The sequence below is a fragment of the Balaenoptera acutorostrata genome, chromosome 9 (genome assembly GCF_949987535.1).
Source record: "Balaenoptera acutorostrata chromosome 9, mBalAcu1.1, whole genome shotgun sequence".
Taxonomy (NCBI): domain Eukaryota; kingdom Metazoa; phylum Chordata; class Mammalia; order Artiodactyla; family Balaenopteridae; genus Balaenoptera; species Balaenoptera acutorostrata.
This window is the reverse complement of record NC_080072.1, coordinates 16971487-16997798: the sequence shown is the minus strand read 5'-3', so window position 1 is coordinate 16997798 and position 26312 is coordinate 16971487. Positions and strand designations below refer to the sequence as shown.

General features: G+C 41.2%; 1 protein-coding gene across 7 annotated transcripts in view; it reads left to right on the top strand.

Annotated features, from left to right (window-relative positions):
- Positions 1–26312, top strand: part of EXT2 (exostosin glycosyltransferase 2) — a 135882-nt gene that overhangs the window by 54723 nt on the left and 54847 nt on the right. For 6 of the 7 annotated variants that reach the window (XM_057552325.1, XM_057552324.1, XM_057552323.1 and 3 more), the window contains one exon: positions 11339–11470. The exons of the other annotated variant lie outside the window; for it this stretch is intronic. In XM_057552325.1, the coding sequence (XP_057408308.1) occupies positions 11339–11470 (132 nt within the window). The remainder of the gene's footprint in view (positions 1–11338; positions 11471–26312) is intronic. 7 annotated transcript variants of the gene reach the window in all.

Here is a 26312-nt window from a genome sequence, read left to right as displayed (position 1 = left end):
GAGAAGGCCAAAGGAAAAAACCAAAAGGCTTACCCTTAAATGACTTCATCTTTTTAGTTAGGAAAACTCACATACCCAGGGGCTGTACCAGTACTGTGTCACACGGTCATCCATTGCTGCACAAGAGGGTGGAAAATTTAGTATTTTAAGCTGGTTTTGTTAGTAAAGATAAGGAAGGTAATGGATACTGGGGAGGCAACTAACATCTGTCAGGAGGACTAATAGTAATCTGGACTGTGAGAAGTTGGGGTAGTGGGATGAACTTTGCCATTAATGTGTGTGTGTGTGTGTGTGTGTGTGTGTGTGTGTGTGTGTGTGTGTGTACACAATCTCACTGGGTATTGCTGGGATATAAGAGTTTTGGTTTTTTGTTTTATTTATTTTAAACACTATTTTGTAGCTGGCCACTTTACTGAACTTCCTTATTTGCTCTGATAGGTTTTTAGTTGACTCTCTAGGATTTTCTTAATAGCCAATCAATGGAAAGCTCTTGGATTTCTTTTCAAATTCCTTTCTTTTTCTGTTTTCTTATTGCTTCTACTAGTTTCCTTATGGTTCTTTCATTCTTTTCCAAATTATCAAATTGGGTGCTTTATTTTTGGATGGTAATTCTGTGTATATATCAGAGTAAAGTTAAAATATGAGACTAGAAGCAATTGAAATTTAGAAATATTTGAGGTCTTAGTAGATTTCATCTCTTAAGATTTTTGTTGTTGTTGTTGTTTTTAATTTATTTTAGTTTTTTTTGGCTGCGTTTGGTCTTCGTTGCTGCGGTGGGCTTTCTCTAGTTGTCGTGAGCGGGGGCTACTCTTTGTTGCGGTGCGCGGGCTTCTCATTGTGGTGGCTTCTCGTTGTGGAGAATGGGCTCTAGGCGCGCGGGCTTCAGTAGTTGTGACACGCGGGCTCTAGAGCGCAGGCTCAGTAGTTTTGGTGCATGGGCTTAGTTGCTCTGTGGCATGTGGGATCTTCCTGGACCAGGGCTCGAACCCCTGTCCCCTGCATTGGCAGGCGGATTCTTAACCACTGCACCACGAGAGAAGCCCAGTCTCTTAAGATTTTTAATAAAAACTGGCTGTATGCTTTTCTCTTTTCAATAGACGAGATATGTTATCAGTCTTCAACTTAACATTTAAGGCAAATGTCAGATTTTTTATTTAGTGAAATTATTGAGGAAAGAAAAGTTTTAATATTTCCATAAGCCACAAATCCCCATAGGCTTAAGGATTTTAATAAAATCCTGTACTGTGTATACATAGAGCAGCTAACATATATATAATACTCGGTGAATAGAATTTCATAGTTTTTAATCCTTTTAAACAATGCTAAAAATGGTGTGCTAAATTCTTTGATACTCCCTCCTCCAGGAGGTGGAGCTTAATTATCCTCCCTTTGAATACAGTACGAATATAGTGACTTGCTTCTAACGCATAGATTATGAAATGGGGATGGTAACTTTACAGTGGAGAAACCTGGCAAACACCACCTTAACCAGGGGATCAAGGTGAACTTCCCCTGTAATAAGTCATGGTGATACCATGGGTCCCCCGATATGAAATAAAGAGAAAAGCAAATCAGCTCCGTAGTATTCTCCAAAATCCATAACCCCAGTCTAATAAACCAACCCAGATTGAGGGACATTCTGCAAAATTCCTGACCACACTAGGCAAAAGTGTCAAGGTCATGAACTACAAGGAAAGATGGAGAAGCTGTCACAGATGGGAGGAAACTAAGGAAGCATGATAACCAAATGCAATGCAGTGTCCTGGATTAGATCCTGGAACAGAAAAGTGACCTTAGAAGAAAACTGGGAAAATCCAAAAAGAAAACAGAAGTCTGTAGCTGAGTTAATAGAATTAACTAAATGTTAACGTCTTAGTTTTGATCGTTGTACCGTGGTGATACAAGATGTTAACATTGGGAGAAGCTGGGTGAGGGTGTTCGGGAACTCTCTGTACTACCATTGCAACTGTTCTCTAAAATTATTTCAAAATGAAAAGTTAAAAAGAAAGCAACTACAAGTTTGCATGGTAAAGAAATAAAAAAATTTTACACCTACCAAAAAATTGTGGAATGAACTCTGCTACTGTTATGTGAACAGATGTCTCTGGCTTTGAGGAAAGTTCAGTGAGTTGTATATGTGGCTTCCTCAGGTGCTGTGATCAAGTAATTGAGATGATGGGCCTGGGAACACTGCGCTAGATGATGGAAAAGTGCCTGCAGGGGCATCAGGGACTTTTAGGTGGAAGATGCACGCGGAGAGGGCGAGTAAAGTAGCTTCATGAGTACGGGAATGAAAAAAAGCACTCTCATTTTATGGAGTAAGGTATTTTAAATGTAATTAACAAAATAAATATTTTAAGTAAAGAAAAAAATGGAGTGCTGATAAATTCCTGATATATTAACCTTTTCTGCTTCAGAAATCTCTCTCTATTTTAAAGGCGGTAAATCCTTTTTATTAGTTTGTTGAATCATTGAGTAAAGGTATCAAATGTTAGTGAACTTCCTCTTCGCCTCTAGAAGAACGGACAACACAGGCCTAGTACATTTTTATAAAACCTTCAGTCCATGAGAAGTGCCCCTGAGGGGTTTTGTTGATATTTTTTTCCCCTAATTTTAAGTACGTTGTCTTGTAACTCTTATGTTTATAAAAATGGGGTAAGCAAAAGAATAAACAAAAAGCCAGTCTTGCAGTAGTTCTCAACTAGGAATCAGGATGCTCGGATTATCATTTGACCTCACCAATGCGTGGCTTTGGCTGCCAGGTGGAGGTTGTTCGAACCTGTCTCTGCTGCCTCCAGGCTGGTGTGAGGTTAGGCAAGAAGGGCACTGCGCTCCCTGCTCTTGCCCTCTCATCTGTACGGGAAGGTAGTGAGGAAGAGAGCCAGTGTAACCCTGCAGGGTTTGCTGCATAGGAGGCTTTGGAGCAATAGTAGGAATGCTCATTGGTTCCATTTGTCACAGCAAACAAATGAAAAGGAACTCATCAGCCTGTGGTGCATTGGTGCTTGGAAAGACTTAGAATCCCTTTGGAAGTTTTCAGATTCATCTTCAGACACAGCTTTGAAAAATTAATCCATGAGGCGTGGAAATATTTTCCAGCCCTCACCTGAGATATATGGTTCTGTCAGTGTAGTAAGCTGAGAGAAAATCTCCTGTACTCAGATCTCTTGAATCTCCCAGGTTGCTCAGAGGCAGAAGTGTTTTTGCATCTTTAACGATGCAGCTGTTTCTTAAACTTCCTGAGGGAGAAGGCGAATGCTTTATTTACTCTGTCTTGGTTCTCTGCACTTATTCAGTCTGTTTTATTGTTTTTCATTAATTTTAGAAAATTCTTAGCCATTATTTCTTTAGATGTATCTGTTGCCTTGTTTCCTACCCCTCTTCTGGAACTCCAGTTACAGCTACTGTAAGAACATTAGATATGGTTCTACAGTTCTTGGGTGCTCTGTTCTGTTTTCTTATACTCTTTTTCTCTTTGCATTTTGGTTTGGATAATTTCTTTTTTATTTTCAAGTTCACTACAGTATTTCTTTCCTTTGCTATACCTACTGTGCTGATAAACCAATTGAAGAAATTCTATGATACTATGTTTTTTACTTCTAGCATTTTCATTTGGCTCTTTTTTTATAGTTTTCATCTCTCTACTGAATACTCCCATCTGCCATCTGTTCATGCAAGTGGTCTGCCTTTTTTACTAGTTCGTTCAACATATTAATTATAGTTGGTTTAAAGTCCCCATGTAGTAGTTCCAACATCTTGGTCATCTTTGGGTCTGGTTCTGCTGGTGGCTTTATGTTTTGACAGTGGATTGTTTTCTTTCGCATTTTGTTTCCGATAAATGTTGATTGAATGATGGACATTGTGTGTTAGAAAAACAGGAGACCTAAAGTAAATGTCGTGTCCAGAAATGGGCAGACCTCTTCTTCTGTGAGCCGTTAGCATGGGAGGTTGACTCAATCTAGCGTGTAATCAAGGTGGGTTTGGGTTTGTCCATTGCTAGACTTACCTCCAGCACCACACACTTCAGATGCTGCTGGTGGTCACCTTGTTCTTGTGTGGGGCACAAGGTACTAAGGTTTTTCTCAGAGTTCCAGCCTCACCCTCCACTTTCAGCAGGCCCTGCCCACCTGTGCCACACAGGAGGCCTTGCTCCCGTCGGTGGGTAGACTTCCCTTGCTTGTGTGTGGTGCTGGGCTCGTGGTGGAGCAGTAGGGTTCTGTTCCCCTGGTCCAGCCGCAGTCTGGCAGGCTTGCTTGCTGGGGCCTTGGAGGTGGGGCTTTCTCAGCATTCCTGCTCCTCCCCCTGGGCAGCTAAAGTCTGCCCTCTGTCTGTGGGCGTCTGAGGTTGGAGGGAGTTTCCTGCCCCTCCCTTGGTGGTAGCTGACCTCTGCGCTATATCCGTGTAGGAGCCTGATCTGAGCGAGTTTACCTGGTTGTCCTTCCGGGGCAGATGGCTTTTGCTTCTGCCCCTGCTACCAGGGCAGTGTCCCTCTGAGTTGCTGGTGGGAGGGTGTCCTGCTTATGTCTAGAACTTCCAAACTGCCCTACTAGCCCATACTCAGTTTGAGGAATTTGTTAAAATTTTAGCTGTTTTTTGAGGCTGCTTTTACGGTAGCCACCCCTACCTTCTGTGCTTTTCCAAAGCTGAAATAGTTAGAGTGTCCCATTGCTCCTGATGTCACTCTTTGGAATTTGGTTTCCCTGATTGCCTTATGACCATAGCTTTCCGATTGGCCCAAGACAAGTTATGGTGATAGTGGGATATCTGGTGCCGTTTTCTCATCGTTATGGTGGATTCCATGTTCCCTTGTGGCTTTCTGCATCCTAAGCAGAAGCAGATCCTTTATGTTGTGACCAACCAGTGGGTGGGGGGGTGGGGAAATAGAGCAGAATTGGGGCACCTGCTGATCCACAGCTACATGTCGTTGTCGGGTGTTTGGACAGTGCTACCTCTTGGGATTTGGGACAGAGGCTTAGCTGGCTGGTTTATCATTTTGTTTTGTGGTTTTCATTAGGAAAGTCCTTTAATGTACTAAAATGAAGCCTGTTGACGTGGGTCACTTTCAGGGGGTTCTGATGGAAAGGGCATTGCACAGTTGGCTGCTGACTGAATGAAGGGCACTGGAAAGCCGTCACTGCTTTGGGAGGCAGATGCTCTTGGACCACTAGGGATCCTGGGGTTCTTGTCCTTCTATATAGTCTTTGAATGGTTGGATAGCCTGTCCACTAGGAACAGACTGGCGTGGCATAGTTTTAACAACCGTTTCTCTCTCTCGTGGTCTTCACGTGCGTAATATAAGGGAAACTTATAATCCCATTGCTGCCTTGCTGTTTCACCCAGAAACAAATTTTCCTTTTTTCCCCTCAAATCCATTTCCCCCATCTTTTACCTTTTAAAATTCTGTATACAAGATGCGGTCATTATTATTAAATGATGGTCTTCCCCCTTTAAGGTCATGGGCTGGTACTTAGAAGATTTGGAAAGTCCCGTGAGATGCATGTGATGCCTGTGAGGGAGATGGATTTGTTCTTTCAACAAACGTTTGACTGCCCACTCCTTGACAGGCACTGTGCTAGGGGCTGCAAGACCAGTCGTGAGCAAAACCAGATGTGTTCCCACCCTCACAGTTTCCAGAGGAGTGCTGGCCTCTTCCTTGGAAGCTTAGAGATTCAGGTAGAAGGGGCATGTCATTAGTTGCTGTACTTTTCAGTATAAAGGTCTGTCACACTCGTACTTGATTTATTTTTATTATATCTAACTCTGTTCTGTGACCAGTTGGATTTCTTTACTGGCTTCAAGAATTGAGATGAATGGAGTGTAATGTTGAGATCCCATTCTGTCTCTCCTCTTCCCCTTCCTCCCTTTCCACCCCAAAACAGTGCTGAGTGTATTCTAACATAAGTGGCAAAGACCCTGAGGGGATAGGATGGATGCAAGTGTTGAGCAGAGAGCTGACATGTTCTGATTGTTCTGCACTGGCACTGGGCAAGGGGCGTTACAACCCTCATCTCACTGGATCTTCAGCTCCACGAGAAAGGCGGTGTGGTCTCCATCTCATAGATGCAAAAAGCAGAGGGGTTAAGTCACTTAAAATTGTGCAAGGTACTCATCGCCGTGGCTCTTTCTACCATACTGTGCGGGCTTCCTTTAAACACTTGTTATTGCTAATCCTGTTGGTTATGTTACTGAAAATCAAAGAAATTAAACCAAAGTAGCAGTTTCAATTTGAAGTATTTATTTGCTTAAGTTAGTTTTAAGTTGGCCCAATCCTTGCCCTTTGCTTTATGATTCTAATATTTGAAAGCATCATAGGACCTTTGTAGTTCTTATGCTTTGAAATATGCACGTTTTACAAAATTACCGTGGTACCTGTTTAATGAAGAAAGGCTAAATGCTTTGTCAAAGGTTATTGTTATGACCATTTCATATGTGACTTACATTTCAGTTGTGTAGATCTACAGTATAGAGTGCCTAGGGAATTTGCAGAGCTGTGGAAGAATCCCTCATTTAAACTTTTCAGATAGAGATAAGTGTGGCCCCTGTTTTAGGGGGGAAAAAACCCTCAAAACATAATAAGCATTTGCATTTGCTCACTGGATGGGAACACTGGTGCTTTCTTGTATTGCCAGCATAGCTGAAAACTCCTTCTTCTCTGCCGAAAAGTGGCTGATGCTGAGTCCTGGAGGGGCTGTAAATTACGCCTTCTAAACACTTCAAGGTGTTAAAGAGGTCCTGCAGAAATAATTAAGCCTGCAAAGTTCACTTATCCTCAGGCTGAGACACTTGAACTATGATTATTGGCAAAGCTTGCTTCCTTTCTGAGAGAAATTGTAATTTGGTGGACAGGGCTAGATGATTTGAGACATCTTAAATCAGAAGCTCTGTCCTACACTTGTGCAGTTGGCTGGTATTCTAGGTGGATTTGTTACCAATCATTGTTTCCTATAAATCCCAAATGCTGCTGTCTCTGCTGTGATTCAGTGTGAACGTAAAGCTTTGGGATGCTTAAGTTTGAGTGTGGTGTGATTTAAAATAAAAGAACCTACGATGATGGACCCATTTGGGTAGAAAAGGAGGTAAATATTTAAGCTGTGTGTGTTTATGTGTGGGCTCACGCTTCTCAGTGAATTTTTACTCCTTTTAGTTCTTTGGTAGAGGACCATTTCCTAAAACTTACTGTGTGCTGGTACTCTTAATACTCTAGAATGGGGTAGGAAAAGGTCTGACTTTAGAGTTAGGATTCATAAGTGGTGACACTGCCACTTAACAGCTTTGTGTCTCAGTTTCCTCACATATAAAGTGAGATTTGCATCTGCCCCAAATAAGTGACAAACTGGTAATAAAGAGCAAATGAGACCATGGGTACAAAAGTGCTTTGCAACAGGGAAAACATTCTAACATTTGCAGGGATACTAATAAAAGAATGCCAGTTTCCACACCAAAGGAATTCACAGTCTAGCTGGAGAGAGAAATGTGATCATCTGAAATAGCAGCAAATCAGTGATAGAACAGAATATAAGAGACCTGACATATAAGGTAAAGGCTGTAAATGCTGTAGTGTTTCACAGTAAGAGAAGATTATTGATGTTGGGGGCACTCAACCTCAGTAAAGGTCTCACAGAGAAGATGGATTCTTTTAGGTCTCATGAACTGTGGATATTTTGGCTGGATGATGGGAGGGAAAGCAGCAAGATGACTGAGCAGGAAGGAGATTGGAGTGAGTGGAGTGTATCTAAGAAGCAGCAGCAGGCAGCCAGCAGGCCCCCAGGCTGTACCCAGATGGCAGACCACAGGACAGCTTAAGTCAGATGCCCTTGGAAGCTAAATCTGTTTCTGATTTTCTTTGAGTAGGAGAAATTCTCATTGGGATGCTTCGCCTTCTTCTTAATGTTAGTGGAAACAACAGTCGTCATATAACTCAGAAGTTATCCTTGGCTTTAACTAATGAATAGAGGACTTGCCCAGGAAACAGAACCAAAGTCAGTAAGTCTGGACTAGAAAGTGTCTCTTTCCTCCACCTATTTTGGTTATGCTTCCAGTTTCTCATGCTAAACTTGGAAATGTTCGCCCCCTTGCGTAAGTCCTAACAGTCTCTGATTTTGAGTGGACTCGTAGGCCGAATGAAGCTGGAGAGGTCGTCTACACCAGCATCCTGCTTTCATTAGGAACCGAGTTTAAACTCTGCTTGGATAAGAAACTGTCTTCTTTCAGAAGACTCTGACACAGTAGCTGGTTTGGGAGTAACCCTCCGGTCAATAAAAGAAAAAGAAGTATAAGAGCTTATTAAAGTAGATGAAACAACAGTTCAGAGAGCAGCCCATGCAGTCAGGACTTGAGGGACAATTCCTGAGAGACAGGAGCACACTGAGGGGAGCTACTTGTTCACTCTGGCTCCTTCCCCGAGGGTGCTTCCTAATTCACAGCCCAGGGTATGGAGGCTTTGCAGAAAGCAGCAGTCCCACAGGGCTGACAGGTTGGAGTTAGGGGCTTCCAAAGTATCTGGGATTTGAAGGACAAAATCCCAGGAGAAAGGGAACCACGGGGATATAGCAAAAAATGGGCATGCAATCTTCCCTTAAGGTGTTTGCCAACTTCTGAGGTGCACATGATCAGAACAAGACTCTGAGAATCCCTGCAGAAAGAAACAACTAGGAGCCTAACAAGCTCTGTAGCTATTTCAGCAACCGTGTATAGTACTGATGAGATAAAGATCAATGTTCAAGGCTGGGCAAGATGGAGGGATCCTGGTAAATACCCCAGGCTTTAATTGAAGGCCCAGAAGGCCACACCTTCAGAGTAAGGGCAAGCTGAAAAAAGGTGGCCCTGACAAAACTTAAAACCAACCCCTGACAGGATTATAGTGGTCTGACTGCATTCTCTGTGCCTGCCAGAAGAATATGTTACATTCTTAGGAGGAAGATAATCTGGATCATCCAGAACCTCTACAGTTTTTTAATACAGAATGTTGGCATCCAATAAAAAAATTAAGATGCATGCTAGAAATTGAAACCAAATGACCAAAATGAAGAGTAAAAACAGATGATAGAAAGAGAGTTACAGGTTACTCAGATACTGGGGTTATCAGTCAGGAACGAACAATGTTCAATAATATAGAAGAAAAAAAGGAGGATTTCAACAAAGTTTTGAAATCTTCTTTTAAAAAGTCAAATGGAAATTCTGCAACTGAAAAATATAAGAAGGGAAAGTAAGAATTCAGTACATTGGTTTAATAGCAGTTTAGACACACACAAAAAAAGGATAAAGGATTATTGGACCAGAAGAAAAACTAGTAGAAAATACCCAGATTGAAGCACAGAGAGGAAAAATACAGAAAAGAGAATAAGAGACATATGGGACATGGTGAAAACATTTTACGTACATGTGTATTTGGAGTCCTAGAAGAAGAGGAGTGTGACAGAACCAATATTTTAAAAAAATATTGACTGAGAGTTTTCTAAAAACAGGGAGAGACATCAAATCATAGATTGGAGAAGCTCTCCAGTCCTAAGTGGGATAAATACAAAGGGCCACAGTGAGGTATATCTGTGAACCTCGATGAAACAAATAGAATGAGCATACACTTAAACTCAGCCGTATCAGAAATTACATTAAGCGTAAATGGACTATATGTACAATTGGAAGCCAAAGATTTTTGAATAGGATAAAATATTAAAAGCCATTTATATCCTTTTTATAAGAGACGATCCTGAGACAAGCTTTGAGGGCACAAATTTGAAAGTAAAAGTTTTGGAAGTAAACACACGCACACACATGTACATGCACATGCACACAGGCAGAGAAAAATCAAAGATAAAGAATATTGAAACAGTACTTAAAATCAACTTACTGTACTTGACAGTGGTGAAACATTACACTCATCAATGGCAAAATTCTCTTTTTTTAAAGTGCACATAGATCATTTACAAAAATAAGCTATGTACTGGGCCATAAATCAAGTTTAAATAAATTGCCAAGTTTTGAAATAACATGTGTGTTTTCTGACTACAGTGCAAAGTAGAAATCAGTAACAGAAAGATAAATAGAAAATCCCAAAATGTTTGGAAATTAAACAGCATACTTCTAAATGACCCATGGATTAAAGAAACTATCACAATGGAAATTAAAAACATTTTTCACCTAAATTATAACGAAAATGATATATAAATGTGTGGGATGCATTTAAAATAGTGCATAGAAGTAAATTTATAGCTTTACATGTATGTATTAAAAAAGAAGAAAGATTGAAATATCTAAACTTCAACCTCAAGAAGCTAAATGCAGGATGAATTAAAGTCCCCCAAAACAGAAGAAAGTAAAAATAAGAGCAGAAAGGGACAAAATAGAAAAAAAATGTAAGGTAAAGAAAATCAGCAAAACCAAACATTGGTTTTTTTGAAAAGATAATAAAATTGATAAACATCCAGTAAGACTGATCAAGTACAAAGAGAAAACACAGATTATCAATATCAGGAATGAAAGGAGGTGTATTGCTACAGGTTCTATAGGCATTAAATAGGCATTGACACACATTTAGTCCAATAAATTTAACAATTTAGGTAAAGTGAACATATTCCTTGAAAAATACTACCTGCAAAACTGACATGAAAATTTGCATAATCTTATGGCTATGAAAGAAAATTAATCCATGATTTAAAACCTTTACACACCAAAAAAACACCTAGCCCAGATGGCTTTTTTGATGAATTCTCAGTCTTTCAAGGAAGAAGTAATGCCAACCTTGCATAAAATTTGTCAAGGAATAGAACTTTTTCAACTCCTTCTATGAGGCCAGCATAACTTGACACCAAAACCTGATTTTAGTATTACAGTGTTGAGCAAAAGAGTAAATACTGTTCTATGCCATTAATATGAAATTCAGTAGTGGGCTAATAGAAATCAGAATAATGATTACTTTTGGAGGGGTGAGGTTCTGACTGGGGTGTGGAATGTTCTATATCTTTATCTGGGTAGTAGTTATAAGAGTACTGAAGGTAGCAATTCATTGAGTTGTACCCTTAAGATCTGTGCACTTTATGTATGTTATATCAAAAAAGACTCTAAACTTGCTCTGGTTAAACACACTGATATTTCGTCTTAAATATCACGTAGTTTCTCTTAAACCTAAATTGAATCCAGTGTGCGTGTCACGTGCTCACGTGCTATTTTGACTGCCTTGATGCCCACTCTGATGGAGCTGGCTTGAACAGCAGGGAGCCTTTGCCTTGGTCTCCCTCTTCTTCAGAAGTAAGGCAATTACCCAGACCCAGAGTTGGCTGTGACGGAGCATCTAGTTCTTCACTCTCTTTGCTCACTTCACACAGTGTGGTTTTCTTCACAGGCACGGTGGTTCTGGGAAGCGTACTTCCAGTCAATCAAAGCCATTGCCCTGGCCACCCTGCAGATCATCAATGACCGGATCTACCCATACGCCGCCATCTCCTATGAAGACTGGAATGACCCTCCCTCCGTGGTAAATGAATTCCGGGGCGAGCCACATCAGGCCTGGGCCAGCTATCAGGATGGGATGATGGAAAATGTACTGAATTTGTAAAGGTTATTTAAATTCGAGCTTTCTAAGATGGGAGTGTGCCGTAAGACTTGGGGCCGATAGGACCAGCTGAATTTTGAAATGATGACAAAAGTAAGAAATACCAAAGCAGCAGCTTCCAGTTTATTTTAAATGTGCTTAGGAAGACAGTATGTTTATTTATTACAGAAATAAATGGGGAGGCCTGGGTCTTGTTGGAAATGGAAGACTTCTGATGACTTTTGCAGTTGTGGTGCTTTGAACTCTTGGAAGGATTCTGTAAGCAACTTAATAATAACAGCTTATATTTTGAGCACTTCCTCTTGTGCTTTATGCTAAGTGCTTTCCGTGGATTATGTCAGTTAACATTCAGACCCCTTGTGAGGAACATCATCAGCAAAAGTGATCGAGAGGCATTAGGGATTGCTCAGGACTTTGGCTGAGGCCCCTGGGTATTTCCAGCAGTGAGATGGTGTGGTCAGAAGCTGCTCACAGGGCTTCGTCCTTGCTTGCAGGAGTCACGAGGCACTTGTGGCATTGCAGGGAGTGTGTCAGCGGCCACGGCTTCTTTCTCACTGAAAGTGCCTGAAGCTGGAGAACACCTGCCGTCTGGCTCACAGACCCCGAGGCCTCCACCTGAGAGCACTAGGGTCTTCTCCATGTCAGACTGAATCGTTGCTCTCTTTCTGGCCGGCCGTCCTTGTCTCCTGACTCTACCTTCTCTAGATAGTCCTGTGTGCTGCCACCTGGTTAATCTTCATGTAGGGCCCTCCTTCCCTCCCTCCCTCCTTCCTGCCTTCCTTCCTCCCGCCTTTATTAAGTGGTTCCTGTGTGCCAGGCAGTCTGCCATGTGCTGAGAAAGCAGAAAAGGAAAGTCAGCCCTGCCCTCAGAGGAACTCTCCACTAACTTGGGAAGCCAGCGAGGAAGGGTATTGTATGAGTAGTTCTGTGCACCCTAGTGTACAGGGTGGGGCAGGCGGCGCTCCTGGATGGGGGTGGGCAGGACACCTCCTGAAGCGAGGGTGCCTGAGAGGAAGTAAAACGGTAAAAGCAAAACAACAGCAGACACCTTTCTGTCTTGCTTGAGGTAAAGTTTCCTTCTGTCTGTCTCTTCCCTTGAATCTGTTGCCAAAGGTAACCTTACAGAATGTTTCTATTCCTATATACACCTAACTATATAATTTTAGAACACAAATGGGATCATACTATACATAGTATTCTGTACCTTGCCTTTTTCACTTTACTAATAGATCATGGGCTTACTTCCATTTCATTCTATATAGGTATACTTCAGGTTTAAGGATGGCTGTATACTATTGTTCAGGTGTATCTTACATGCAAATCTATTTTCTAACAGTAATACAAGGGACATCCTTTCCCATGTGTTTGCACATAAATGTGTGAGTGTATCTACAGAATTAATTCCAGCTGAGAAATTGCTGAAAGAATAAACACATTTTGAATGTTGATAGATATTAACAAATGGCCCTTTCAAAAGACTGTACCAGTTTATAGTTCCACCAGAAACATTTTGGTTATTCTGGTTCTCCATGCCTTCAGTAACCCTGAGTACTTGAATTTTTGCTCAAGTGGAGGTTGACATCTCTGTCAGTTTCTCCCAGAATACAAATATAAATCCTATTTGTATTTCGATTGGTCACATTGAATTTTTAGATAGTTTTAGGCATTTATTCATTCAGTGGGTACTTACTGAGTGCCTGATATGTTCCAGGCAGTGTTCTTGGTACTTGAAATATGTCAGTCAACAAAGCAGAGAAAAATCCATGCCTTGGGGATTTACATTGCAGTAGATCTTGCTATCTTGAAGCAAGATTTGTCTTTCTGGTAGAATTTTAAAGTTTTCTTTATATAGGTCCTTCACAAGTCCTGAAAATTTTTTTCTTAGGTATTTTATCTTTCTTATACTCTGATAAAGGAATATGTACTCTCTGACATTGTAGTTTCTAACTTTTGTGTGAAGACATATTACTGGCTTTTGAACATAAATTTTGAAATACTCTTTTACTGAATTCTGTAATTGTTTCACTTTTTAGAAGTTGATTCTCTTGTGTCTTCTAGATATGCAATCATATTTACAAATGCTAATTTCGCTTCCTTTTTTCAGTATTTGAACCTTTTATTATCTTTGATCTAATTACCTTGGCTACTAGTTCCAGAACAATGGTAAATGATGATCTGAGTGTTAAAAGGAGAAGGGCAGGTGTTTCTAGTCAGGGAAAGGGGGGGGAAGTTAGGTTCCATCCAGAAGGACCAGCAAATTCAGAAGTCAGAGGGACAAGAGAGCATGGCGGTTTCAGGAACTCCGAGGGGGTCAGTGTGGCAAGAGTGAAGGGGGCTTGTGAGGGAGAAGCAGAAGGTGGAGCCTGCAGAGGGCCCAGGACACCAAACACCTGGCATCTTTTTTTTTTAATTATTATTTTTTATTTATTATTTTTGGCTGCGTTGGGTCTTCGTTGCTGCGCGCGGGCTTTCTCTAGTTGTGGTGAGCGGGTGCTACTCTTTGTCGTAGTGCGTGGGCTTCTCATTGCGGTGGCTTCTCTTGTTGCGGAGCACGGGCTCTAGGCGTGCGGGCTTCAGTAGTTGTGTTGTGCGGGCTTCAGTAGTTGTGTCACGCGGGCTCAGTAGTTGTGGCTCGTGAGCTCTAGAGTGCAGTCTCATTAGTTGTGACGCGCGGGCTTAGTTGCTCCGTGGCATGTGAGATCTTCCTGGACCAGGGCTCCAGCCTGCGTCTCCTGCATTGGCAGGCAGATTCTTAACCACTGTGCCACCAGGGAAGCCCACACCTGGCATCTTATGGAAGGTTCTGGAATGTTATCTGTGGGTGATGGGAGATCACTGAAGTATTTACACAGGAATCATGTGGTGAGATTGCGTTTCGGGTCAGTCTGACAACAGTGTGGAGGATGGATCCGTTGTAAGAGGTTGAGACTAGAGGCAGGAGGCTGTTTCAGGAACCCAGGTGAGAATTAATGCAGGACAAATGTGAGTGATATTAGGGATCGCTGAGTAACTGGCGGGGGGCAGTTCAGGAAGAGTGAGGAACATGGTGTCGTTTATCCAGATGTGGAGTGTGGGCGCACGGGCGTCATGGGCAAGGGCGGTGTTGGCATCCAAACGCAATCTGACTGCAGGGCCTTCCACAGTCCAGCTCCAGGCTGCCTTTCTAGCTTTATTTCCTTCTGTTGCCTTTCAGGGAGCACTAGATCTCTGGCAGCACAACTTTGTCCTTTCTGTGTTTGCTCCATGCTTTTCCTTCCCTGTGCCCTTGTGACTGTTAGTCCTTTCACTGAGATGCCTCCCTTCACCAATGTCTCTGGTCATCCACATTTTATCTGGATATCAGGGGCCTGCTTATATACCCCTTCCTCCATGAGGTTTTCCTGGACCCCTAACTAAGCACGAAGTAATCTTTCCTTCTTGTAACTCTTAAAGCATATTATCTGTTTCTTTCCTATCACTTAACATGCATAGAAGTATAATTTCCTATAAAGTTTTAAGCTTCTTAAGGGAATTTCTGAGTTATCTTGGTATTCCTCATAATACCTAGGATGATTTAATTCAGACAGGAAGCCCTTGATACATAAAGGAAGGAAGGAGGGAGGGAGGAAGGAAGATGGGGATCCCAGGACTTGAGCCATCCAAGGCTCACTCACATGCTGTTGTGACAGCCATTATTTTATTTGACCTTCACCCTGTTGGGAAGGTGGGGAAAGTGATAGATTCTTGTTCATCTCTAAAGGAGACACAATGAGGTTCACAGAGCCTGATGACTCGTCCAAGGTCATATAATGGGCAAGTTGTGTAAACAAGCAAGAACCCAGGTCTTCTACCTGCAGAGTATCTTGAGTTACTTATAGAGTTTTATGGGAGCCATTAAGCCTCCTCTGGGCGGAAACATTTCCACTCTTGTGAGTATATGGTACAAGCTTGAGACAAAGAATATCACATCTGTTCCTCTGTAGGAGAATTCATACAGATGGGATGGTCATGACGCAGCCAGAAAATGTGGAAACAGTAGGACTTTATTCTGTACTTTGAGCTAAAGGTCTAAGAAAAGTGTGTAAGAATAAATGGTTGGGATTTTGGTCTCTGTATTTCATAAGAATATAGACTAGGAGAAAATAGTATATGAAATTTTATAGTTTTGAAATAGATGTATTTTAATTTAGGACAAAATGATCAAAGTGCTGGACTCTAATTTGGGAAAGAACACAAGTATAAAAAGCATAGATCTGGATATGCAACTGGAAAATATATTCTTAATTTTTTCCTTTAACTCTCTCTTAAATAATCCTTTTTAGGGAAATTTAGTGTTTACCACATTTCTAGGAGTTCCGGTGTTGAGAGCCCTGATTTAAAGCTGTGGGTTGTACATTTCTGCATCTTTAGTGAAAGCAACTGACAGGTAGCCTGAGTAACGTTGATTTATTTACAGTTAACTTTCCCCCTCCCTTTCAGAAATACTTAACCTACCCTACATGTGATTACTATGAGCCCAACCTTCAGGGGAGTCTCCCCTCTAGATTCCATCAAATTACAATATCAGACACCCCGAGGTGGGAGTAGGTGTGGATCTTGGTCAGTAAATCAAGGGACGGTCTGGTTCTTTCAAAGATCTGCTGTCAGGGCCTCCAGCCATGCGCTGAGCTTGCTCAGCTGGAGAGGAGGGGTGAGAGTAGAGAGCCCTGTTTTGGCCTGATGCCGCTGCCTTAGTTTAATGTAAAACAAAAGAAGGGCCTATGTGTGTGAATGATGGAGACAGCGAGGGGTAGCCTTGCAGAAACCAAGTGCTGGTGTTGGCAGATGCTTTGCCATTCTCTTCTGTAACCAGAGAGGGGGCCGATTACGTTATCCACGTTGCGCTACACTCTCAGAACTTGAAAAAGTTTGAGAAAGTAACTCTGGAGCACAACTTTAAAGTTGCATGGCTGTCAGGTCTGGAGGGATTAGCCCTTTGTTTTGAATCTTCTCTTTGGAAGGAATTTCTCACCAAATTAAGGTTCTTTATGAGGGATGACATGTTTGTTTTTATCGTTAATTTTCTTAGCTCCTCCTGTCAAGGATGCCTGCATTTTACTATCTTTTTAGTCTCTCCATGCTTTCATTTTTCTCCCTTTTTTTTGCAAGTATCAGCAAAACTTTATCATCCCCCCAAATACTCCACACCTGTATTGCTTCTAAATGTCTGTGTCATTTCTGGTCTTGCCCCTTGGCAGGCCTGGTCCCTACATCTGGGCCTAGCCTGTGTGGCTGGGGATCTCCTTGGGCACCCTCCCCCACCTTACCTCTGGTTCTCTGCCAGATGTGAGCATGTCTGGAGGACAGAGAGTGAAGCAAGTGAGCATTAAATGTGATGCGGGGATGGAGTGGGCCGAGAGCTGTGAATTTTTGGATTTCTGGCATGTGCCAACAAAACCGTATCCTCTCAGTGTCAATTTTTAAAAACTAAACGTAAGGTAGTCCTAAAATCATGTTGTAGAGTGAAGTAGTTTCCCATGTTATTTTTCTACAGCATGATTAGAAAGATTATACTGCACCTTATCAGCATGTCCTAATTTTATTTACCCAGTCCCTTTTGACAGACAGTTTTGTTCAAATTTGCTCTCATAGATAACACTAGTAAAGATACCACAGATTTTTTTTCTTTTCGGCATTGACCATCCCAGATCTAGAACAGGAAGGAGAGACAGCTGGGGTCCCATGGCTGTTGACAAAAATTGATGAGAAAAATGGGGAAGTAACTTAAAATGGATTGTCGAACCTCGCATAAGAATAAGGTTGAAAATAAGAGCTTGTTCCTATGAACTGTAGCCAGAACGGTGACTTAGCTGCAAGCAAGGCCTCAGACGAGGATTATATACTTACCTAGACATCCTGTCAGCATCAGTCCAAGTCCAGCTTTTGGAGGCAGGCAGGGAAGGCTTGGTAAGTGGGAGGGTTGTGTACGAGCACTTACCTGACTGGCAGTCATCACCCATGAGGAGCCGTGGTCAGAGCTGTGGGCACAGTGCAGCAGAGCTTGCTGTAGCCCCTAGTTCTTGGGGAAGTGGTTCTCCAATATCAGTATGCATCAGAAGCTCCTGAAAGGCTCATGAAAACACAGATGGCTGCCACTCCACACCTAGTTTCCGAGTAAGTCTTGGTGAGGTCCTAGAATTTGCCTTTCTAGCAAGTTCCCAAGCAGTGTTGATGCTGCTGGTCCGGGGACTCTACATTGTTGTGGGGTTGATTCACAGTGTGTGTCCTGACTCACTGCCTGGAGAAAGCTCTCCCTCTCTCCCCATCCAGTTCCTCTTCTGTACCCCTGGGGCTTGGATTAGAAGCACCCAGGGCCTGGGTTCAGCCCACATCTGTCTCAGCTACATGAAGAACTCAGGGCTACCGGCACTTAGAAGTTCAAACAGCGGCCCTCATTCACAAAGGTTGTGGTTGTACAAGCCGCTGAAAATATCACTCAGCTGTAAATACTAACAAGCTATAAATCACTCTGCAGGCCGAAGAAGTGCCAGCTCAGATGCACGAAACAGAACTCTGAGTTGAAAAGATACCCGGTTAGCAGTCTGTTTAACTCAACTCCATGCCCTTTAACTTCCAGGTTGTGGAATGTTTCTCTGGAATTTGAATGTCTCTCCTGCCCCCCAGGAGGCCTTCTTGGCCTATTCTCCCCTTCTTCCTCCCACTGCCCAGATATGACTAAAGTATGTATGGAATTTAGAAATCTTAGCTTGAATTTTAAGTAAGTTTAAGCTTTCGGAGTCTTTTGTTTTTAGAGGCACCACATTTACAGGATCACAGTCGCACAAGCGGTCCACTCTGTTGCCCTCAACTCCAAGCCTTTCCTTGAGCAGCCTTTGCCATTGAATTGTTTCGTATCTGTAGTTGCTTCTCTGGAAAAAGGCTAGAAAGTCTCAGGTCATGGAGTAAAGAAAGCTGAGTTGGGTCTGTGAATGGAGAGATGCAGGAAGATCCCAAGAGCTGGACCCGGAACCCCAAGCCAAGAGCTTGGCCAGTTCTGATGGTCAGATAGAAAATGGAGAAGATGAGATCACAAGTCAGATCCAGGTGGGGAGGATAAGTAAGGCACGTGAAGAGACAAACTCGGGGGTGTTGCAGAGAGGATCGTGTCAATCAGAGCATCCTTCCTCATAGAGGGAGACTAGTGTACCTGAGTAGCACACACCTGCATGGCGACTCCAGTCATGGCAGTGGGTGAGCCACACGCACGGTTTCCCTGGATGCGGGCTACATCTGCGGTTTTTGTAGAGTTCACTTTTATGACTCTGGCTTTCGTGAGTCAACAACTGACTGCTTCCTTATGTCACATATAGGAGGGCAGCGAGTGGAGTAGTTTCTCGAAGTCTGTGGGAGCTTGATCTGGCAGTAGATGAATTGAGGACATATTGAGTGTTTTGGCAAAGTCATCCTTCATGCACCAGCTATCACTTACTAGCACACCAGATTCCCTTTCCCCTTGTTTCTGGGGCCACTTTCATTCTCCTGTGAGTCTGCTCAAGAATTTACCAGGAAAATGAGTTGTTGCGTATCACAACATCAGGATAATGAATTCTGTTTCCATTTCTAACATCCTATACTGTTTACATACCTATCAATTAATATTTGAGTATAGTTTTCTAATAAATGGGTCATTGTAGATGCAGAGTAGAAAAATTTCGACATTGCTCCAGCTGGAGGTTGATTCTTGATTTTTGGTTCTCTTTTGTATCTCAGCTATATCGCTTAATTTTGTAAATACTTTAAAAAAATAGTATGGCTTAACACATGTATGGTTTAAAAATTCAGATAGTAAAATAAAACATGTAACTAAAATTAAGGCCTGTTCCCAAGGGGCAGCTTCTTTCAACTCTGTCAGCTTTCCTCTGGTGTTTATTTTCCTATCTCCTCATAAAATGCTGATAGTGCTATTTTTGATTTCTCAATCACAGACATTATCTTTTTACTTCCTTAGAGTTAGTGCTTTGTTTCCTGTTCTTGCCTCTTCCTCTGCACATTTCTCTTCTTTCTCATCTTACCAGTGGGGCGGTATCATCATTTTTCATTAAAGCAGTGTTTATTGTTGCATTATTAGGACTATATAAATGTTGCTGTCAACGGAACCAAGTAGTAAAACATGATTATGTATAACTTTTTATTTTCCAGGAAGTGAATACATAACTGCCTTTTTTTTTCCCCCCTCTTAGTTTTCCACGTTCCTATCACTGGTTGTTACTAAATTTTCCACCAAAAGAGTGAAATGATCAAGCACAAGTAATCTATAGGATTTCCTCCCTCCTTCCCCCTTTCTTTCCCTCCCTGCCTCCCTCCACCCTTCTCTCCCATAGCCCTGCACCTGCAGCTCCAGTGTGGATTGATTGCTCTCTAGGTCTCCTATACAGAGGTCAGCCTAAATTCTCTGTTCACCATGATGCTCGGAATTCCCTTCTTTTCTCTTCTTTGTTGGATTCTTTGTTTCCAAGTTCTAACATCTTTCTCTTTTTTGGGTTATTTTTTCCAATAGCTTCCCCAGAAAGGGGACTATTAGGGGATAAATTTGCTGTCACCTTGCATGTCTGAAAGTGCATTTATTCTATTTCACATTGATTAATAGTTGGGCTAGTATAAAATTCTGGTTGTGGTAGCTTTTCTTCAGAATTTTGAAGACATTGCTTCATTGTCCTCTAAGCTTCCCGTTTTAATCTCAAAAAACTGAGGTGTCATTCTAATTCCTGATCCTTTTGTGTGAAATTTTTTATCTTCTTGGGAAATCCTGTGTTCTGAAACTTTATGATGGTGTGCCTTGGTATGAGTGTTTTTTTGTTTCATTGGATACTGGTTTGGGCCCTTTATAAGGAAATTTTCATGATGTATATCTTTGATTCTTTTTTTCCTCTGTTTTTGTTTTTTTCTTTATGGAACTTGGGTACCTACATGATGAATATGCTAGATTGATACTTATTTTTCTTATCTTTGCTTTCCTGTTTATCATTTCTTTCTGTCTTAATGGACTTTTGTTTTAATTTCTTGGGTATTTTCTCAATTTTATCTTCTAACCTTTCTTTTGATTTTTAAAGTTTTGTTCACTTTTAATTTCTTAGAGTTTTTTCTTGACTTCTAATTAATCTTTTTTTATATGTTCCTATTCTTGTTTTAAGGATACTGTACTTTCTCTCTCTGAAGATATTTGTGGTTTTGTTTTTATTTGTCTTTAGCTCCCTGTATTGTTTGCTTCCTTTGAACTCCTTTTTCAGGTCTTTATTTTCTATCTTTCATATTGGAAACTTTCTTCAAATACCTGATGGTTTTCAGCAGTCTACTCTTATTTAAGATAGAGACACTGAAAGCTGATTGGAAGTTCTGCACACATGGATAGGCTTGTCACCTTATGGGCTTTACTGAGGTTATGAGGATGGGGACCTGATTGTTGGTATTCATGGGTTGGATTGGTTCACCCATCCAGAGAATAATCTTTCTGCCCTTGGGAGTAGGGAGAGGATGGATAAGTCTGGGCTGCATGCACGTGGGGAGCTGAGTGGGGGAAGGAGATGGGTTCTCATCCTTCATTTGATCGATGATCACTTAATCTGCTGTATTCAGTGCGGTGCCTTACCCTGCCTTCCGTGCCTCATGTCTCTGAGTATGGAATCTCTCTAATTCATTTTCCCCAGAGAATAAACATCCTTCTCCTGCTAAAGTGGCAGAGGGTAGGGAGGACAGGTAGGGGGTTGGCCTGCCTGTGCGTATAAGTTTAAGGGATTTTGGAACCAACTGTTTCTTATAATTGTTTTTAGAGTCCCTCCTTCCTGGACACCTAGTACCTCCAATTTCTGAATCTTCTTATCATCATCCTTGGAAGGATTAGCTTCTTATGTTTTGCTAGGTAGCTTATGTTCCCCTATCTGCCTTTTGTTTGTTTGCTTAAACAGACCTAAAATTCTCTATTTTTTTAACTTTTTATTGTGACATAATTTCAGACTTAAAATTCCCAAAATAGTACAGTTTCTGTGCACCCTTCACTCATATTCCTCAAATGTTAATATTTTACCACATTTCCTTTATTCTTTTATCTGTGTGTGTGTGTATTCATATTTATATATGTCTTTTCCTGAACCATTTGGAAGTTGCAGGTATGATGTACCTTTACCCCTAGATATTTCTCATGGAATCACAGTACGGTTACCAAAATCATTTGGAAATAAACAGTGATACAACATTATTATTTAATTTATAGACCTTATGTAGATTTTTGCCAGTTATCCTCATAACGTCCGTTATAGCAAAAGAAGATTCCAGACCATGCATTGCATTCAGTTGTCATGTCTCTTTAGCCTCCTTTGGAACAGCTTCTCAAGTCTTTTCTTTGTCTTGCATGGCATTGGCCTTTTCAAAGAGAACATGTCAGTTATTTTAGAATATGTCCCTTGATTTGGGTTTGTCTGATGCTTTTGTGTCAAATTATGCATCATGTTCCAAATTATAGAAATTTAAATTATGCATTTTTGACAGGAATATCACAAAAGTAACGTTGGTTCTCAGTGTATCACATTGGAGGACACATGATGTCAATTTGTCCCGTCAGTAGTGATGGTAACTTCACTCACAGGTTTCTCCAATGGGAAGTTACCCCTTTCTTTTAACGTGTCTTGTGGGGAAATACTTTGAGACTGTGTAAATATCCTGTTACTCCTCAAACTTTCACCCACTAGTTTTAGCATCCACTGATGATTTCTTGCCTGAATCAGTTGGTATAATTGTTGCCAAATGGTGATTTTCTATTCCCATTCTCTATCTGCTTTTGAGAGTGATTTTTCTTCTTTAACCTGGAGTTCATGTCTTTAATCAGTGTTGGATAATTGAGTCATTTTCTCTTTGAATATTACATATCTGTCATTCTCGCCAATCCTTCCTCTTGGAATCCTATTAAGTGTATGTTAGACCTCTTTCATTCTGTTGTTGTGTCTCTCAGGTTTGTTTGTTTGTTTTTTCCCCTCATGTTTTACACATTTTTAACTCTTTGTGCTACATGCTGGATAATTTTTTCACATCTATTTTGCTCTTTAGCTGTGTCCAATGTGTTTTTTTACCCATCCATTGAGATTTAAATTTCAATAGTTATTTCTAGAAGCTGTAATTATTTTTCAAATCTGTCTGATCTTTTTTTCATAGTATCTCTTTTTTTCCGTGTATGTTTTCAGTTCACTCTTTTATACCTTAATTATTTGAGATACTCACTTTATATTCTCCAGTAATCCAATTTTAAAATTTCTTGTAAGGTCTAATCCTGTCATTTGTCTACTGCCTGTTGCTCTTGTTGCATTGTTTCCTTATATGATTTATAATTTTGGAATGTGAGTTCATCTCTGGTAAGATTTTCTGTGGAAATCTTTGCCACCCGGGGTAAGGGAGTATTTCTCCAGAGAGTTAGTTTGTTCTTGTTTTTTTTTTGCTTCTGCCAGGTGTTCCAGAAGTATCGCAGAGATAAATCACTTTTTAACATTAATTTCTTGGTAAGAGGTTTCCATACTACACAGGGAGAGTCCATTTAAACCCCAAACCTACGTGAGGGCTAACCCCTGTGGAAAGCACCCACTGTGCCCAAACTCAGGTTGAAAAGGATAAATGTTTTTCTATTGTCTCCACATACTAGGGGTGACTTTCTGGACTACCTTCTCACTGATTGTGCAGGGCTTTAAGGATTCTGGCTTGATGTGTAAGTCTCATTGCTAGTTTCCTTCCTTCCTGTGCCCAAAGCCATGTCCCTCTTCCGGTATGGGTGTGAAAACCCACACCCCTGCATTACTAAGCCCAGCAACAGCCCCTGCCCTCCCCAGGGTACCGCGGTGTTAACGAGCCCCTCTGCCTTCAGCTCTTATTCGTAGTTTTTCTTCATTTTATGTTCCTGGCGATTTCCCATTTCCTGAATATTTAAAAAGACTTTTGTTATATTTTATTCTACATTTCTGTGTGTCGTCTAGCAAGAGACTCCATCTGTTTCACCTCCCCAAATGTATTGAACTCCTGTCCACCGGTGTCTCCTTGCCTATTCTTTTCGCCCTGTGGGTTCATATGCCCTCCCGTGTCCCCCCACCACCGGCCCAGGAGGAAGCAGAGATAAAACATAGTAGACAAAACATGTACCTTATTGGAATTCCAGAGAAGTTAAGAATTAAGAAATGACTGCATTTTAGAGGTTGCTCTTCCCGCTTTGTATCAACTTTAATGGTGGTGTTACACTCCTGTCAGCTCAAAACTGTATGAAAGCTTTGGTTTCCTTGGTCTTAAGTGTGTGGGTGCTTTGAGCTCGGATGCCACAAGCTGTAACTTAATCTTTCCCAAGAGTTTCTGTTTACCAAGCTAGTGAAGTCTTCCTCCATACCATAGCTGACCTCTAAAATACAGTCAGTGGACCGCCAGCAAACATTTTTATGCCCAGGCCAGAGAACGGGCCTCTCTTTCAAACTGTGACTGTTTCAGGTATGGGATGGTCAGATGAAACTGTAGATCTGTTTCACCTCTCATGAGAAGTAGTAGTTTGAGCCACCATTAGCATTCTTGAACACTTTGGATTATAGATTAGCCTTGTTGAGTTGAATCAGATACGTTTCTAGTTTTTTCATTGAAGTATTTCTTTTAAGTGTTTTCAGTGTACCTGTTAAGTAACAGATCCAGGGATGGGGAGAGTGTGTTTGAAGACTGTGTCTAAGAATAATCCACATTTTTTGCTATCAAACAGCTGAACCGTTATTTTTAACATATAAGATTATGAACCAGTAAAATCAATGATGTGTTATATTTGTGCCTACTTTATTATATTCACCCATTTAATTGATTTGACAGTATCTTAAACCATCTTACCATAGATATGTTTAGTGAAATTTATTCCTTGCAGACTGATATAACTCATGAATTATTAAAAGCATCAACATATGGAATCCACTCTTTCCTCATTCCAGCTTCTTTCAATATGGCTTAGGCTGAGCCATTTAACTGGCTTCTGTCCATCCCACTGATGGAAGCCACAGCCAGACGAGGGTTCTTATAAATGATTGGCTTCCTTTCCAAGCAAGAGGAGGATGAAATGTCAACTTTTCCTCTACCACCTGAAAAGCAATCAGGGGCAACCCTTCCTGCTCTTCTTGACAGTAGTTTGGCTTTATAGAAGAAGGGTGGGCACTGGGCCAAATGTGAATTTCAGTGCTATATAAAGAAAAAAGTTAAGAAGCTAGAACTCAGATAGTAACTGGAATTTTCAGAGAGGCATTCAGATGGGTTTAACCTGTGAGCCTTCAGAAAACTAACTCTAGCTCAGAAATTCCTGAACTGCAAGTTTTAATCCCTTCTTTCCTGGTGATGATCCGAGTAAATTGAGGTTACTTACCGAATCTCTCTTTGCAGCAATTTCCTCATCTGTAGGACTGGGTTTAGGGATGTTAATAGCTTCAAAAGAATAGTGTAGCAGTTAGTGACTGATTACCAATTACTAATCAGGGTCATTGAAAAGGACATTTTGGAATCAACCTGAGTTCAAGACCATTTATTAGCTTAACATTGTGCTTTCTTATCTCTTTGAAATTTGTTATCCTTATCTGTAAAATGGGATATTACTTATTTCACAGGATTATTATGAGATATTAATGAAATAATATATGTGGAAGCATTTTGTAAGTGGCATTAATGTAATGCTGCTAGTGTAATGCTTTATCACATGGAAACATACATTCTAGAATTGGATGGGACTTTGGAGGGGAAAATTGAAATTTGCAGAGGGTGTTTTTTTGTACCCAGATAGGCTCTATTGTGTGCCTTCTGTCGTTTAATCCTTACAACCCAAAAGTAGCATTCTGTTGGCTCCATTCTTACAGATGAAGAAAGTGAGTCTTATTTATTTTTAAGATCTATGTCCCCATCTTCCCATTTTATAAATGAGGAAATGGAGGTCTGAAGAAGTGTGGTGACTTGCCTGATGCAGAGATTCTCAGTCCATCATTCCATCTATTATAATACACTGCCATGGTTTCACAATAATTTTTTTTATCTTGCACACAGACTTGGCCCTCAAATTAAACAGGAAACACAATAGCACCTAATTAGATTATTAGTATAAATATAGAAAGACTTCTGTCACTGGCTTCATGGTGGATTAGATATGCTAAATGACCTTCCCAACTGAACAATGAAAATACTGAATGAAGTATGATAAAGCCTGTTGCTAAGCTGGTATAAAAGTAAGATATTTGTAGACCCTAAACAAAGTGAAATTAGGTGTCCTGGGAGGTGAGTGGGGGCCAAAGCTGGCTTTTGCTGCAGAGATTTTGCAGAGTTTGATGACCTGGAGCTCCCTGCCTGGTAACTGTCTGAAGTAGGGGATAAGGGAGCAGGGTTGAAAGCCTGTGGCCTGTGCAAGTTGGAGAATCTGTCAAGAGCTTCCTGGATGAAGCCAGGAAACTAAAAGAGCCTCTTCAGTGTAAGGGTAAAGAAGAATAAGTCTGTATTGACCCTGGTGTTGAGCACTGCATTCAGAAGCCACCTTCACATGGTTTGTGGTCCAAGTTCATACTACAAGTGTGGTCCGAATAAACCTTAAGAGGAGAATTTCATTGAAGGTGGCCCTGAGTTGATAGGGACCAGCAGAAGTAGACACAGATTCTCTCTGGAGGAGCTCATCTTCAATCCAGGTCTCAAATAATTCTTAAAAATAAAGTGTCTATGGAAAATGAGCAGCTCGCAGTAAAAAACCATAGTTTTTTACTACATCAGAGTGAGAACCAGC